The sequence below is a fragment of the Ovis canadensis genome, chromosome 1, assembly GCF_042477335.2.
Source record: "Ovis canadensis isolate MfBH-ARS-UI-01 breed Bighorn chromosome 1, ARS-UI_OviCan_v2, whole genome shotgun sequence".
NCBI classification, from domain to species: Eukaryota; Metazoa; Chordata; class Mammalia; order Artiodactyla; family Bovidae; genus Ovis; species Ovis canadensis.
The window spans coordinates 102529358-102545857 of record NC_091245.1 but is presented as its reverse complement, the minus strand read 5'-3'; the positions used below and the strand labels follow the sequence as shown (position 1 = coordinate 102545857).

The 16500-nt window shown below is 39.6% G+C and overlaps 1 protein-coding gene and 2 pseudogenes across 3 annotated transcripts in view; 1 reads left to right on the top strand and 2 right to left on the bottom strand.

Moving 5' to 3' along the window:
* SNX27 (sorting nexin 27) overlaps positions 1-16500 on the bottom strand; it is an 85239-nt gene that overhangs the window by 9174 nt on the left and 59565 nt on the right. For all 3 annotated transcript variants that reach the window (XM_069542320.1, XM_069542326.1, XM_069542310.1), the window contains exons 7-8: positions 13655-13818; positions 3481-3570 (exon numbers count right to left, since the gene is read on the bottom strand). In XM_069542320.1, the coding sequence (XP_069398421.1) occupies positions 3481-3570; positions 13655-13818 (254 nt within the window). The remainder of the gene's footprint in view (positions 1-3480; positions 3571-13654; positions 13819-16500) is intronic.
* LOC138414602 (high mobility group protein B2 pseudogene) lies at positions 8579-9358 on the bottom strand (annotated as a pseudogene).
* On the top strand, positions 10127-10933 carry LOC138414593 (large ribosomal subunit protein uL30 pseudogene; annotated as a pseudogene).

Genomic DNA, 16500 nt, shown 5'->3' with positions numbered 1-16500 from the left:
CAAAACCATTTTGATCATCCTGGGTATTACAAACTATGGCAAAGGTATGAGCTATCCTCTGTATGTGGGGAGCAAAGGAACTTCCACAAAGCTTATTCATCTGTTAAGAACTTTGTGATGTTTCATCAAGACTCTACTTGATAGCAAGCAATCCTAACATCCTCAATTTACAAAAAAGAAACTGAAAGTGAGAAGTTTGTGAATGGCTGAAAGTCTCACAGTTATCTGGCAAAACATCGTAGTGATCGGGCCCAATCTTGGGCCTCTCAACATGCTAAGCTATTATACATAATGGTGTCAAGCCCCGCGGGCTCTGAGGGGTCCATCTGAGGCACAAGTGTCAGTGTGCTGACCACGACCACCGTCTAGGCTAACGTCTCTCAACACTAACACCTGAGTAAAATCCAAACTTTTTGGGGGGCGTAGGAGAAGGCAATGGCACCCCACTCCTGTACTCTTGCCTGGAAAATCCCATGGACGGAGGAGCCTGGTAGGCTGTAGTCCATGGGGTCGCGAAGAGTTGGACACGACTGAGCGACCTCACTTTCCCTTTTCACTTTCATGCACTGGAGAAGGAGATGGCAACCCACTCCAGTGTTCCTGCCTGGAGAATCCCAGGGACGGGAGAGCCTGGTGGGCTGCCGTCTATGGGGTCGCACAGAGTCGGACACGACTGAAGCGACTTAGCAGCAGCAGCAGCAGGAGGTCTTTAAAGTCTCAGGTTGCAATATTACGTGGCCAGTACAAACTGTACACAGGCACCAGGCTTTCAGGAGAGCACATCCCATAAATGCTTATGCATGCTCATATGGAAACTCAGTTAAGACGACCCAGGGGAGGAGCGACGCACGGACTGCACTTGAGTTCTTCACCTTGTATGACAAGATACAAACTTGAGTCTAAGAAATAACTTCATAACAGATTACTATGTTTATTAAACTCAGACTTGCTATATTTTGCCACGGAACAACTCAAACTTATTTATTTCTTAGCACCTTGCATTGTGCCTGGCACACACTTGGTGCTCAACAAGTATCTTTTGTAAATGCATAAATGGAAGATAGTGCATTTAGAGTGCTGCATGTACAAAGAAACAGTATGTATTCCACATTCAGAAGCTTTTATGAAATTACTTTGATTCTGTTGGTTTTAACAAAGGCAAACAACTACTGCAGGGGTTAACAGCCCTTTTCACCAAAAGATGCAGATGTTTTGGTCAGAATTATGCATTAATATATAGAAGACAATACCATTAAATAAGAGGTGGAAGCTGAGTTTTAAAATCCTGTCTCCCACACAGAGAAATCTCCTTAACCAAAATTCTGCCAAGACTTAATTCCATTTAAAAGATTTGGGGAATGTCTATTTCAGCCTGTTGGTATGCAGAACACTGGTAGATGGTTCCCTCTTTGTCATATGAATGATAAAATAAATATCCCATCTAGATATAAGACTAGGAGCTAAATAAGTTCAGTGGCTAACTTGTTTGAATTCTTATTTCAAACATTCCCTCCTAAAAACTTCTTAGAAAGTACAAAAGAAACTCAAGTGGCCTATTAGAATTATTACCAATGCAATTACTGCATTCTGTAAACACTGTGCTCAACTGCTCAGCTGTATCTGATTCTTTGCAACTCCATGCACTGCAGCCCACCAGGCTCCTCTAACCATGGAATTTTCCAGGCAAGAATACTGGAGTGAACTGTGATTTCCTACTCCATTGTGTAAAAACTATTAGGAAAAACTATAATTGGAAAATTTTCAACTATATGAACTGGCGAGGAAAGAAGTTTTAAAATGATATGAGTAGAGTCTTTATAAATGTTTTTTATACATTTTATTTTTGAGAAGTTTCATCTCTCCATTTATGGTAGATATATATTCAAAACTATTTTTGAAATGTTCTAAGAATATCATAGTAGCCCTCTGCAGATATTCACACAGAACTTTCTGTGGTGATGAAAATGTTCCATATCTGAGTTGTCCAATACAGTAGCTACTAGCAACTCACTCAATACCTGAAATGTGCTAATGCATCTGAGGAATTGAATTTTAAATTTTATTTAAGTTAAACAAATTTAAAATTAAATTCAAGTAGCCACACGAGGCTAGTAGCTATGGAATCAAACCGCACAGCTCTAGGATATCACACTAACCAAGAGCACTACTGAGCATCAATGAGCAACTGCAGAGATGGGAGTTGTGAAAACAAATGACTTTGCCACTGCTAAACCACAACTAAAATAATTTCTAATATTAAACACTTAAATATTAATTCTCACAGAATTTTATTTTTTATCATATTAAATGTCTGCACATCTTTTAGGCCTTTTTATTATAAAAAAGAATATTGTTTAGTAATCACTAATAATAAAGTTACATACCCATATATAAAACAATAAGCTCTTTGTGTGCTAAATAGAGAAATACAATAGACTTTATATCAAGCTCTATATCCCCCTCCTTTTTTGTTTCTCTGGCTGCACCATGTGGCACTCAGAATCTTAGTTCCCCGACCTGGGACTGAATCCATGCCGCTGCCTTGGGAGTGCAGAGTCTTAACTACTGGACTACTGGGTAAGTACCCCACTCCTTTTTAAATCAGTTAAGTCACTGACCAGGTTGCAACATCTTTCAAAAATGACTAGAACAACATTTAAAATATAAGAAGAGGAGTTTTCAAAAGGCACATGAAAAGATGCTCAACATTTTAAATTATTAGATATGCAAATCAAAACTATAATGAGGCACCACCTCATACCAGTCAGAATGGCTATCAAAAAGTCTACAAATAACAAACGCTGGAGAGGGTGTGGGGAAAAGGTAACCCTCCAACACTGTTGGTGGGAATGTAAGCCGATGCAGCCACTATGGAAAATAGTATGCAGATGCCTCATAACACTAAAAATAGAATTCCCATATGATCCAGCAATCCCATTCCTGGGCATATATCCAGACAAAACTATAATTCAAAAAGAGATTATCATACTAAGTGAAGTAAGTCAGGAGGAGAAAGACAAATACCACACGATTTCATTTACATGTGGAATCTAAAAAAAGGCTACAAATGGACTTATCACAACTACTTATATGTGGAATATAAAAAATAATACAGATGAATATATACAGAAAACAGACTCACAGACGTCAATAAACAAACTTATAATTTTCAAAGGGGAAAGGTGGGGGCGGGGAGGACAAATTAGGAGTTTGGGATTAATATATAGAAACTACTATATATAAAACAGATAATCAACAAAGACCTACTGTATAGCACGGAGAACTGTACTCAATATTCTGTAATAAACCTATATGGGAAAACAATCTGAAAAAGAATGGATATATGTACAACTGAATCACTTTGCTGTATACCTGAAACTAACACAACATTGTAAATCACCTATTCTCCAATATAAAATTAAATTAAATTTTAAAAGGGATAAGGGGCATTTATAAAGAGATTATGGAACATAAACCTACCATGACCATTTTCCTTTGTTCATACAGCTTCTGTAATTGGTAGGATTTTTCCTCTGCTTTGATGTAACCTTTTTTCACATCATCAACAGCCTGTCACCAAAACAAAGGCAAGGAAGAAAGAAATGTAAAAGTTATCATCAAGTACATTCTTGATAAAAATAAAGGGATACAGATTTCATCTTCACAATAATTCCTATCCATCTGGACCATCATCATCACTGCCTGTGAACTCTGCAACTCTTATTCTAGGTCTGTCCTGTTAAGAGATTTAAATTCAGGTTAATTTATCCATGTGAAATAATTACAGAACACTGGAAGCTAGCTCACAATACTGTGTTAAAAACAGCGATGAAGGAGCAAAAATGTGCGACATAAACAGTGAGTGGTGCATGCAGCCAGAACGGGAGAGCTCACTGCTGACTGGAGTCATCGAGGAAGTCTAGGCTGGACCCCGCAGGACAGGCTCAACAGGAGAAACTTCAGGCTAAGGTCAGGAAACAGAAGTGGGTTTCAATTTAAATATACTCAGGAGACAGACCTGCCTGGTCAGAATCAAGGATACATGTTAATGGACAATGAAAAATAACTCTGGATGCACAGGTTAACAGAACATGAAGGATCCCAAAGAGCGGGCATAGGAATTTAGACTTAAGGACAGTAGAGAGCTGAAATAAATAGTAAAAAGTTGTTGTTTCAGAAAGATTGATCTCTACATGATTGCCAAATGACTTAAGCTAAGAAGAGAATGAAACAAGGAAGAGCAATGATACTGTGGTACTTTAAGCATGAAGTGAAACAAGACCTTAGTCCAGCAGGGTAGCAACTGGAAAAGAGAAGTGATAAATCTGAGACCATAAACAGAAAAGCTTCCAGCAAGGATCTGATATAGAAATGAAGGTATCCAGATATAATATACTAAACTATTCCTGGTTCAGCTGTATGAAACATACATCCCCTTCCCAACCTTACTCCACCTCTCCTCCACTCTAAGAAAAACTTTAAAAATCCAATGGAAGGGAAAACTGATCTTTGGGAGGAAAAAAAAAGAAAAAGAACAAACAGAATCATTTGTCCAGAGCATTCAGGATCTACCCTCAGTGAGTTACTCCAAAGACAACCCTATGCAGACACCAGGCAGGGAACCACCTGAATCTTCATCAGAAAACTGAAGAGTTCCTTCAGGTAGAAATCATTCCCCACAGTCTTTTATAGGAAAACATTTGCCAATTAGAATGAACTCAGGATTGAAGTCAAGAGACGAGTTCAAATTCTAGCTGTCACCTACCCATATACATTTGAGTAAGTCACTTAAACCCTCTCAGTCTGCAAAACAAGAATAAAATCCATCTTGAAGGTAGATAACAAGATAAAAGATGTTAATAGCCTTGTGAAATATATATAAATAGTTATTATTACTATCATTGATACTGGCATCATTTATTTGCCTGTTCTAAGAACCACACAAGGATATATCCTCCCTGGGACTGCCACTGGAAAGAGTATCCCAGTGTCTCCCCGATCCTAGCCACAAAAGCGAGGATTCACTTAGGCAGAGAGATTATATTCACAGAGGGGATGCTCAATGAGAACTGCCACCAACGTCCTGCAGAACCTGAACGCTATCACCAAAAGACCTGGTGCTCCAGCTAGATCAAATTTAAATCAGTTAGACTGAAAAAGTTGTGAGAGAAGTAAAGAGGGAAAACAAAATACTGGTTTATCAATTCAGTATCTCTAACACCTAGAACTGTCCGACTGGTAACAGCACTTAAGTACTTACTGATGACCATTTCCCCTGGGCAGAGATGGGCCAGAGCGAACATCTACTCCAGCAACTCTAAGTGAACTATTTTCGTGTGGGGCAGCAAAAATGTTCTCTCCTCACTCATTTCTAACCAAGATTATATTGCTTGACTAGCTGAGTGGAAAACATAAGTATCAGGACACTAGATTCCTTTTTCTCTTCATTGAAAAAAATTTATGAAATAAAAGAGATAACATAGTTTTTAAAAATATGTATTACTAAGATGTGCCTAACCAAAACAAGTTTGATTGCACAGCCTCATTCCAGATATTGTTAAGCACTGTAAGCAGTTTTTTGTGATATTCCTTTCATAATTCTAAATGTCATGCTTATGCTAATTCCTTAACTTGTCAATTTTAGACAATGTTGACTTGCGTGTTAAAAATAATAAGTTTTGGGCTTCCCTAGTGGCCCAGTGGTGAAGAATCCTCTTGCCAATGTAGAAGACATGGGTTTAACCCTTGACCCCAGAAGAGCTCACATGCCTCGGAGCAACTAAGCCCGTGTGCCACAACTACTGAGCCTGTGCTCTAGAGCCCAGGAGCTGCAACTATTGAATCCACATGCCACAGCTACTGAAGCCTGCGTGCCCTAGAGGCCATGCTCCACAAAAAAAGAAGTCACCGCAGTACAACTAGAGAGTAGCCTCCTGCTCACCTAACTAGAGAGACTCCTCGCACAGCAACGAAGACCCAGCATAGCCATAAACAAATTATTTTTTAAAATAAATATAAAGAGTTAAAAAAAAGAAGTTTTAGGGACTACCCTGGTGGTCCAGTGGTTGAGCATCCATGCTTCCACTGCAGAGGGCATGGGTTCAATCCCTGGTTGGGGAACTAGGATCCCGCATCCCATAATGTGCAGCCAAAAACAGTAACATTTTAGCTTTCATATACCACTCCTGCACTCTCTCTTCTTCCTCTAACATCTCAATAAAAATTAAATCAGTAATCAGTATTGAATACTGTACTCAATACATTATTATAAGCATGTAAACACTGTTCACAACTAAATCACGTGCTGTTACCAGGGCTTCCTTCCTCATACATTTTGTTCTCCTTTTAGGTTAACCGCCTTATGTTTGTAACTTTCCACACGCCTCTTACCAATTCTTCCACAATAACCAAACACCAAACGCCTATTGACTCATTCAAACATTCATTTTCTAAAAACTGTTGACCATTCTCATCTATTACGTCTCCGCCTATTCTCTTCACAAGGTTTATGCCTCTTAAAATCCACTATGATTATTCTAGTAAGCTTTCAAAAAGTAGTTTAAATGTGTGTTTAATCTGCTAGGTTTAGCCAGAAATTAAATATATCCTACTATGGATTTTGACTTTATCTATTTTTTAAGGAAAAGGCACATTACTATCATTATTATCTAGTATTTCATCAATTCTAAGGTGCATAGTTTTCTCACATTTTATCATTCCTATAATTGGGACACATCTTATAATCAATGATACATGTTGTTTAATTGGTAGCTTTTTTCTCTTAGCAGTACATAACATACTAGTGCATCTTACAACTGATGGCATCTTAGAATTGATGAGATGTATGAGACAGTCCCACCATCAAAATATGATACAAAAAATCAACTAAAATTAAGTGAGGGAAAATTTTCAGTATTATTTTCCAAAAGGCACAATTGTTTACCTAGTCAATCATAAAATAATTTGAGCTGCTGTGTACTGCTGGGAATGTAAAATGGTACAGCTGCTATGGAAAACAGTGAGGCGGTTCCTCAAAAAATTAAAAATAGAATTTCCCTATGATCCAGCCATTGACCATGGTTCTGGGGATATTAAAAGCAGAATTTTGAAGAGACATTTACATAACCCTGTTCATAACAGCATCATTCATAATAGCCAAGAGGTAAAAGCAACCCAAATGTCCATCCACAGATGAATAAACAAAATGTGATATACACATATAATGGCATATTATTATTCAGCCTTAATAACATGCTGCTGCTGCTGTTGCTAAGTTGCTTCAGTCATTAATAACATGAATAAGCCTTAAAGACATTATGCTAAATAAGCAAGTCACAAAAGACAAATAATGTATTATTCCACTTACATGAGATAACTAAAGTAGTCAAGTTCACAGAAAGTAGAAGGGGAGTTGCCATAAGTAGGGGAGAGGAAAATGAGTTGTTTAATGGGTAGAATTTTAGTTTTGCAGAGGAAAAAGTTCTGGAGATCTCTTGCATAATGAAGTGAATTTAACACTACTGAACTGCACATTTTTAAACGGTTGAGAGTAAACAAAAACAAAAACTTATCAAATTATAAATATATACAGTCTACTGCATCAACTATACCTCAATAAAGCTGTTTAAAAAACTGAAGAAACAGGAGAGTTCAAAAAGTTCTGGGGTATGAGACACTGACACAAAATAAGAGTTTTCCTAAAGCTTTTCCACCTAAATGTCTCGGTCGGTTGTTGTTGTTTAGTTGCTGAGCTGTGTCCAATTCTTTGCAACCCCGTGCATGCAGCCCACCAGGCTTCTCTGTCCATGGGATTTCCCAGCCAAGAATACTGGAGTAGGGGTTACCATTTCCTTCTCCAGGGGATTTTCCCGACCCAGGGATCAAACCTCTGTCTATACTGGCAGGTGGATTTTTTACCACTGAGCCACCAGGGAAGCCAGCCCTACTTTTGTTTTACAGTTTTATAATTCAAAAAGTAATTTCACAAGCTCTGCTTTGTTTAAAGTTTGATACTGATTTTTTTTAAAAAGGGAAGTACTACTATTACCCTTTAACAGATCGGAACACAGATTTTTTAATTTTTAAAGTTCATTAAATTCCAGAATTGATTTTTAAAGAACACTCTGTGTAAATATGAATATTGGCATGTTTGACTTTTAACAAAACATTTTACTAAATCAACCATGTCTAAGAACTATTAGGCAGAAAGACAAAAAAAGTGACATAGCTCCAGACCATGAAAGTAAAAGCTAATTTAGCTTATATGACAAGAACAATAGGAATAATATACATAATTTTATTACAAAATTAAAAAAAAAAACCCACAACATTCTCATTCTAGAAAACCCAAAAGGTGTTATTGATGCTAATTTCTATGAGTTTGCTGTGCTACCATACACAAGTCAAGAAATTAAAGAAACCATTAAATATTTAGAAACATTTAACATCAGAAGCTTGAAACTCTAACTGTATGTAGTGGCCCCTCAAAAAGCCACAACTTGCATTTTTAAAAAGGTATTTTCTCTACAAAGAATCTTACCAGCTATACAAAAATCTGTAGTTTTTATACTGAAGCTAATATTGAGCTGCACTTGAATTCACATTCTTAGCAAAATAATTGCCTAAGCACACATGCACACTCCACACACATCATTACAAGGCAGCCATTTATTCCTCATCTTCCTCCTCCTCCTCATCTTCATCTTCTTCCTCCTCATCCTCTGGTTCATTCTTCTTCTTGGAGCCTGTCGGCCTGCCAGGGCCCTTTTCTCCCGGGCTTCACTCTTGCCCTTGGCACAGTATGCAGCAATATCCTTTTCATATTTCTCCTTTAGCTTAGCCGCTTTCTGTTCATAAGGCTGTTTATCTTTGGCTGACTGCTAAGACCACATTTCACCCAATTTTTTTGCAGTATCCCCAATGGATAAGCCAGGGTGTTCACTTTTGATCTTTGGGCAATGTTCAGAGCGAAAGAGGAAGAAGGCAGATGGAGGCCTTTTCGGAGCGTTGGGATCTTTCTTCTTTCCCTTCTTGTCACCTTTAGGAGGGACATAATTTTTCATCTCCCTGTCGTAGCGAGCTTTGTCACTTTTTGCCATGTCTTCGAACTCGGACTTTTCCTTGGCCGACATGGTCTTCCATCTTTCAGAACATTTCTTGGAAAACTGCGAAATTGACTGAGGAGTCGGGGTGCTTCTTCTTGTGCTCCAAGCGGCAGGTCTGCACGAAGAAGGCATACGGAGACATCTTGCCCTGTGGCTTGTTGGGGTCACCCTTCCCCATGATGCTGCTGCGGCGGCGGAGGCGGCGTGTCCGCCTGGCGAAAGACTTTCCTCAGAGTTCCGCGCAGCGGCTGCGTCTGACCGCTACGCTGCTGCCCTGGCTCCGGCGTGAACTGGTTCGTCACTATCGCAATCCTCCCCCTCTTGTTTTCCAGAAAACAGATCTTAACAAAGCTATGTTAAATATTTACCCAATGGAGAGCTTGTACTTAAACCAGATAGTCTGACTTCTAGAAAATAACTTACACACACAGTGAAATATTACTGAGCCATAAAAAAGACTGCAATGGTGACATTTTCAGCAACATAGGTGGACCTAGAGATTATGATACTAAGCAAAGTCAGTCAGAAAAAGACAAATGCCATATGACATCACTTGTATGTAGAATCTAAAATATGACACAAATAAACATATCTGTGAAACAAAAAACACACTCAAAGACATAGAGAATAGATCTGCAGTCACCACGGGGAGGAAGGATTGTGAGTTTGGGATTAGCAGATGCAAACTATCATATATAGGATGAACAGGTAACAAAGTCATATTATATAGCAATGGGATCTATACTCAATATCCTGTGATAAACCATAATGGAAAAGAATATGGAAAAGAACATGTGTATACATATGTGTAACTGAATCACTTTGTTGTACAGTAGAAATTAACACAATTATAAGTCAACACTTCAATAAAATGAATTTTTAAAAAATATGCTCAATATCACTCATTATTAGAGAAATGCAAATCAAAACTGCAATGAGGTATCACTTCACAATGGTCCGAATAACCATCATTAAAAAGTCTACAAATAAGAAATGCTGGATCCTCTTTCCCGGCTGGAACCATGGAGGCTGCAGAAGAGAAGAAAAAGAAGGTTCCTGCTGTGCCAGAAACCCTTAAGAAAAAAAGCGGAAGAATTTCGCAGAGCTTAAGATCAAGCGACTGAGAAAGAAGTTTGCCCAAAAGATGCTTCGAAAGGCAAGGAGGAAGCTTATCTATGAAAAAGCTAAGCATTACCACAAGGAATACAGGCAGATGTACAGAACTGAAATTCGAATGGCTAGGATGGCATGAAAAGCCGGCAACTTCTATGTACCCACGGAACCCAAATTGGCGTTTGTCATCAGGATCAGAGGTATCAACGGTGTGAGCCCAAAGGTTCGAAAGGTGCTGCAGCTCCTTCGCCTCCGGCAGATCTTCAATGGCACCTTTGTGAAGCTCAACAAGGCATCAATTAATATGCTGAGAATTGTGGAGCCATACATTGCATGGGGGTACCCAAATCTGAAGTCTGTAAATGAACTGATCTACAAGCGTGGTTATGGCAAAATCAACAAAAAGCGAATTGCCCTGACAGACAATGCATTGATTGCTCGATCTCTTGGGAAATATGGAATCATCTGCATGGAGGATCTGATTCATGAGATCTATACCGTTGGAAAACGTTTCAAAGGAGCAAACAACTTCCTGTGGCCCTTTAAATTGTCTTCTCCACGAGGTGGAATGAAGAAAAAGACCACCCATTTTGTAGAAGGTGGAGATGCTGGCAACAGGGAAGACCAGATCAACAGGCTTATTAGAAGGATGAACTAAGGTATCTACCAGGATTATTTTTGCGTTCTGGTTAATAAACAATTGAAACAAAAGCAAAAAAAAAGAAATGCTGGAGAGGGTGTGGAGAAAAACAAACCCTCCTACACTGTTGGTAGGAATGTAAATTGGTGCAGCTACTGAGGAAAGCAGCTACACCAATTTTGGGGGGGGCTCCAAAATCACTGCAGATGGTGATTGCAGCCATGAAATTAAAAGATGCTTACTCCTTGGAAGAAAAGCTGTGACCAACCTAGACAGCTTATTAAAAAGCAGAGACATTACTTTGCCAACAAAGGTCCATCTAAGTCAAAGCTATGGTTTTTCCAGTAGTCATGGATGGATCTGAGAGTTGGACTATAAAGAAAGCTGAGCACCAAAGAATTGATGCTTTTCAACTGTGGTGGTGGTGAAGACTCTTGAGAGTCCCTTGGACTGCAAGGAGATCCAACCAGTCTAACCTAAAGGAAATCAGTCCTGAATATTCATGGGAAGGACTGATGCTGAAGCTGAAACTCCAATACTTTGGCTACCTGATGCTAAGAACCGACTCACTGGAAAAGACCCTGATGCTGGAAGAGATTGAAGGCAGGAGGAAAAGGGGACGACAGAGGATGAAATGGTTGGATGACATTACCAACTCAATGGGCATAAGTTTGAGTAAACTCCGGGAGTTGGTGATGGACAGAGAGGCCTGGTGTGCTGCAGTTCATGAGGTCGCAAAGAGTCGGACGCGACTGAGCAACTGAACTGAACTGAACTGAACTGTGGAAACCGGTATGGAGGTTCCTCATAAAACTGAAAGTAGAGCAGAGTAACCATACAATCAAAAAATTCTATTCTTGGGCATATATATGGAGAAAACTAATTCAAAAAGATACAAGAACCCCAATGTTCACTGTAGTACTATTTATAACAATGTTGTATTAGTTTCTGGTGTACAGCAGAGTGATTCAGCTATACATATATATATTCTTTCTCATAGTCTTTTCTATTATGATTTATTGCAAGATATTGAATACCGTTTCCCGTGCTAAATAGTAGGTCCTTGTTAATTACCTATTTTGTATATAGTGGTGTGTATCTGTTAATCTTAAACTCCTTATTTATCCCCTTCATCATGGAAGCAACCTACATATCCATGGATAGATGAATGGATTAAGAACGTGTGTGTGTGTGTGTGTGTGTGTGTGTGTGAGATAGAGCATTATTCAACAAATATCATATGATATCATTTATATGTGGAATCTAAAATATGATACAAATGAACTTCTTTAAGGAACATAAACAGGGGACTTTCCTGGTAGTCCAGTGGTTAAGACTCCATGCTCCCAATACAGGGGGCATGTGTTTGATCCTCGGTCAGGGAATTAAGATCCCACATGCTTACCAAGGGGAAAGTACAGGGGGTAAATTAGGAGTTTAAGATTAACAGATACACACTACTATATACAAAACAGGTAATTAACAAGGACCTACTATTCAGCACAGGGAATGGTATTCAATATCTTGCAATAAACCATAATAGAAAAGACTATGAAAAAGAATATATATATGTATAGCTGAATCGCTCTGCTGTACACCAGAAACTAATACAACATTGTAAATCAACTATACTTCAATAAATTTTTTTTAAAAAGATGGAATAAATAACAACAGAAAAACAAAGCTAAAAAGAGGTGAAAGTGGTTGCCTATGAGAGGAAAGAAGTGGGAATAACTAATATTTTCATAATAACCTGTGTAGAACTATTTGATGCTTTAAGCTCTATGGATATACAGTTTTGATGAAAAACTTTTAAAACTTATTATTTTTAATTGAAGGATAATTGCTTTATTGTGTTGGTCTCTGCCATACATCAGCGTGAATCAACCATAGGTAATACCTATGTCTCCTCCCTCTTGAACCTCCCTCCCACCTCCCACCCCATTCCAGTCCTCTAGGTTGTCACAGAGCCCCAGTTTGAGTTCCTGAGTCATAGGCAAATTCCCACTGGCTATCTATTTCACATATGGTAGTGTATATGTCTCCATGCCACTCTCTTCAGCCATCCCACCCTTTTCTTCTCCTTCTGCCTCCCATGCCCATAAGTCTGTTCGCTATGTCTGCATCTCCACTGCTGCCCTGCAATTAGGTTCATCAGTACCATCTTTCTAGATTCCATATATATATACACATTAATATATGATACTTGTTTTTCTTTCTGACTTACTTCACTCTGTATAATAGGCTCTTGATTCATCTGCCTCATTAGCACTGACTCGAATACGTTCCTTTCCATGGCTGAGCAATATTCCCTTGTATATATGTAGCACAGCTTCTTCATCCATCCATCTGTTGATGGACATCTAGGCTGCTTCCATGTCCTAGCTCTTGCAAATAGTGCTGCAATGAACACTGGGGGACACATGCCTTTTTCAATTATGGTTTTTCTCAGGGTAGTGGGATTGTTGGGTCATATGGTAGTTTTATTCCTAGTTTTTAAAGGAATCTCCATACTGTCTGATGAAGATCTTTTTGAAAAAGTACAGAGCCCCATTATCTTCATTTGCTATTGCTTTAAAAAATAATAATAAATACATTTTGAATTCCAGGATACCCCTTTCTTAAACTTATCTTTTGTGAAATTTTATGAATTTCACAAAAAAGAACATTTTACAAAGTTAATTAAAATCTAGGAGGCAAAACAGCTTACTCAAGGATTCACACAGGATTGGCAAATGACCACTATATACAAACAGAAAAAGAAATTAGGACTCTCCAGGGAGATCAGTTTACCTACCTGATGAAAGAAGTACGTAACAGCAAGGTCATTGTCATTTAAGAGGATTTCCTCTTCTGTCGTAAAAAGCCACTTTCGAATGGTCAAGCAGGTACCTGGCACAGCTGATGTGTAATTCTGGACGTAGAGTTTATGGGGAAATTCGTTAGGTGCCAGCTTACGCACTAGACAGAAGACAAAACAAAGCAAGCCAGAGTGAGAAGACATATAAGGCATTTCCTTAGTGTGAACTGTGTAAAGCAAACAAGAATGGAGTTGGTCATTAACCGGGACATCAGCTTAGACCATCAAGGAGCTCTGTCTTGGGACCACAAAATATCCAATTTGTCTAGCCAAATCTATGCCTTCTAATATGACTGGCCAGTTGAGCCTCAAGCTAACTGAAATCTATCACCTGAATGACACGCCCTTCAATTAACATGCTGACTCTGTGGACAGCACCTACTCCAAAGTCAGTTAAAATATCTGATCCATTATTGGGCAAGTTATGCTTCCCTGGTGGCTCAGAGGTTAAAGTGTCTGCCTCCAATGCGGGAGACCTGGGTTCGATCCCTGGGCTGGGAAGATCCCCTGGAGAAGGAAATGGTAACGCACTCCAGTATTCTTGCCTGAAGAATCCCATGAACGGAGAAGCCTGGTAGGCTACAGTCCATGGGGTCACAAAGAGTTGGACACGACTGCGCGACTTCACTCACTATGCCAATGACCACTGAACCTCTTTAAACCAAGTCTCCCCTTTTATCCAGCTACAGTGCATTTTATTTACTTATGGTGCTTTTATTCGTAAAAACTAAAAGGCTCTCCCTATCCCTCCACAAATATAAGACATTCATCAAAGTGAAAAGTGTCTTCTGGGTAGCATTATTTCCTCTTCCTAACAATGCTCACAGAGAAGGCGATGGCACCCCACTCCAGTACTCTTGCCTGGAAAATTCCATGGACAGAGGAGCCTGGTAGGCTGCGGTCCATGGGGTCGCAAAGAGTTGGACATGACTGAGCGACTTCCCTTTCACTTTTCACTTTCATGCATTGGAGAAGAAAATGGCAACCCACTCCAGTGTTCTTGCCTGGAGAATCCCAGGGACGGGGGAGCCTGGTGGGCTGCCGTCTATGGGGTCACACAAAGTCGGACATAACTGAAGTGACTTAGCAGCAGCAGCAACAATGCTCAAGCAAGATAAAACACCACCACTTTTAATTTCTATACTGTTTCTCTTAAAAAAGGCTGAGTTCTTTCTCTTGATGTTTACTGTTTTTGAAGGAAGTGAAGTTGCTCGGTCATGTCCGACTCTTTGCGACCCTGTGTATTCCGTCCATGGGATTCTCCAGGCAAGAACACTGGACTGGGTTGCCATTTCCTTCTCCAGGGGAATTTCCTGACCCAGGGATCAAACCCAGGTCTCCTACATTGCAGGCAGATGCTCTAACCTCTGAGCCACCAGGGAAGCCAATGTTACTGTCTTTATAACTGCAAAAGAAAGATTTTGTATTTTTCATTTTATTTGCTAACTAAAGCTTATACAGCAGAAGTGACAAATAGATTCAAGGGATTAGATCTGATAGAGTGTTTGAAGAACTATGGATGGAGGCTCATGACATTGTATAGGAGACAGGGATCAAGACAATCCCCCAAAAATATAAATGCAAAGAGGCAAAATGGTTGTCTGAGGAGGCCTTACAAACAGCTATGAAAAGAAGAGAAGCGAAAGGAAAAGGAGAACAGGAAAAATATGCCCATTTGAATGCAGAGTTCCAAAGAATAGCAAGGAGAGATAAGAAAGCCTTCCTCAGCAATCAATGCAAAGAAATAGAGGAAAACAATAGAATGGGAAACACTAGAGAAATTAGAGCTACCAAGGGAACATTTCATCCAAAGATGGGCACAATAAAGGACAGAAATGGTAAGGACCTAACAGAAGCAGAAGATATTAAGAAGAGGTGGCAAGAATACACAGAACTATACAAAAAAGATCTTCATGACCCAGATAATCATGATGGTGTGATCACTCACCTAGAGCCAGACATCCTGGAATGTGAAGTCAAGTGGGCCTTAGGAAGAATCACTATGAACAAAGCTAGTGGAGGTGATGGAATTCCAGTTGAGCTATTTCAAATCCTAAAAGATGATGCTGTGAAAGTGCTGCACTCAATATGCCAGCAAATTTGGAAAACTCAGCAGTGGCCACAGGACTGGAAAAGGTCCATTTTCATTCCAATCCCAAAGAAAGGCTGCCGGGGACCACCGTGAGGAACGCCGCCCATGGCAAAGGTCATGAGGAAGGAGGTTTGGCATACGCAAAGGCGTGATCAAGCCTCAGGAAACCCCCTGTTTCCGAGCATCTACCCCAAAACCAGAGTCTGTTTTATGCTCTCAGCTACACCTCTGACTTTACGGGGGGCTCTCCCCCATCACCATTTCTCTCGGAGAAGGAGTAAACGTGCAGCTCCAAGGCAATAAAAATTCCCTGGGCATGACAAGAGTGTTTCAGATTACGGACTCCTCTGAAGGTTATCTAGCTCACCTGTATAGGTTTGTCCGGCCACATGTGATTGTTTACAGCCTCCCAATCTGAGAGGCATGAGATGTTTTAGACTTACTAAAGGCAAATTCTTTTGGGGAGTTGGAAATTATTAGTATAGTGGGTTGGTTAGGAATTATATTGGTGAAGGGTTTTTCATTTGTTGTGTCAATAATTGCTGCTAATTCCCTGCTCTGGGTGGGACAAGGATGTCTCAGGTCAAACCTCTCTGCTGACAGACTAGCTTGTGTGACAGGATTATCCATACTCCTGCCACATGATTATTTACTACCTCTTAACCATAAACAGCACAGAGAGCTTTGGAGC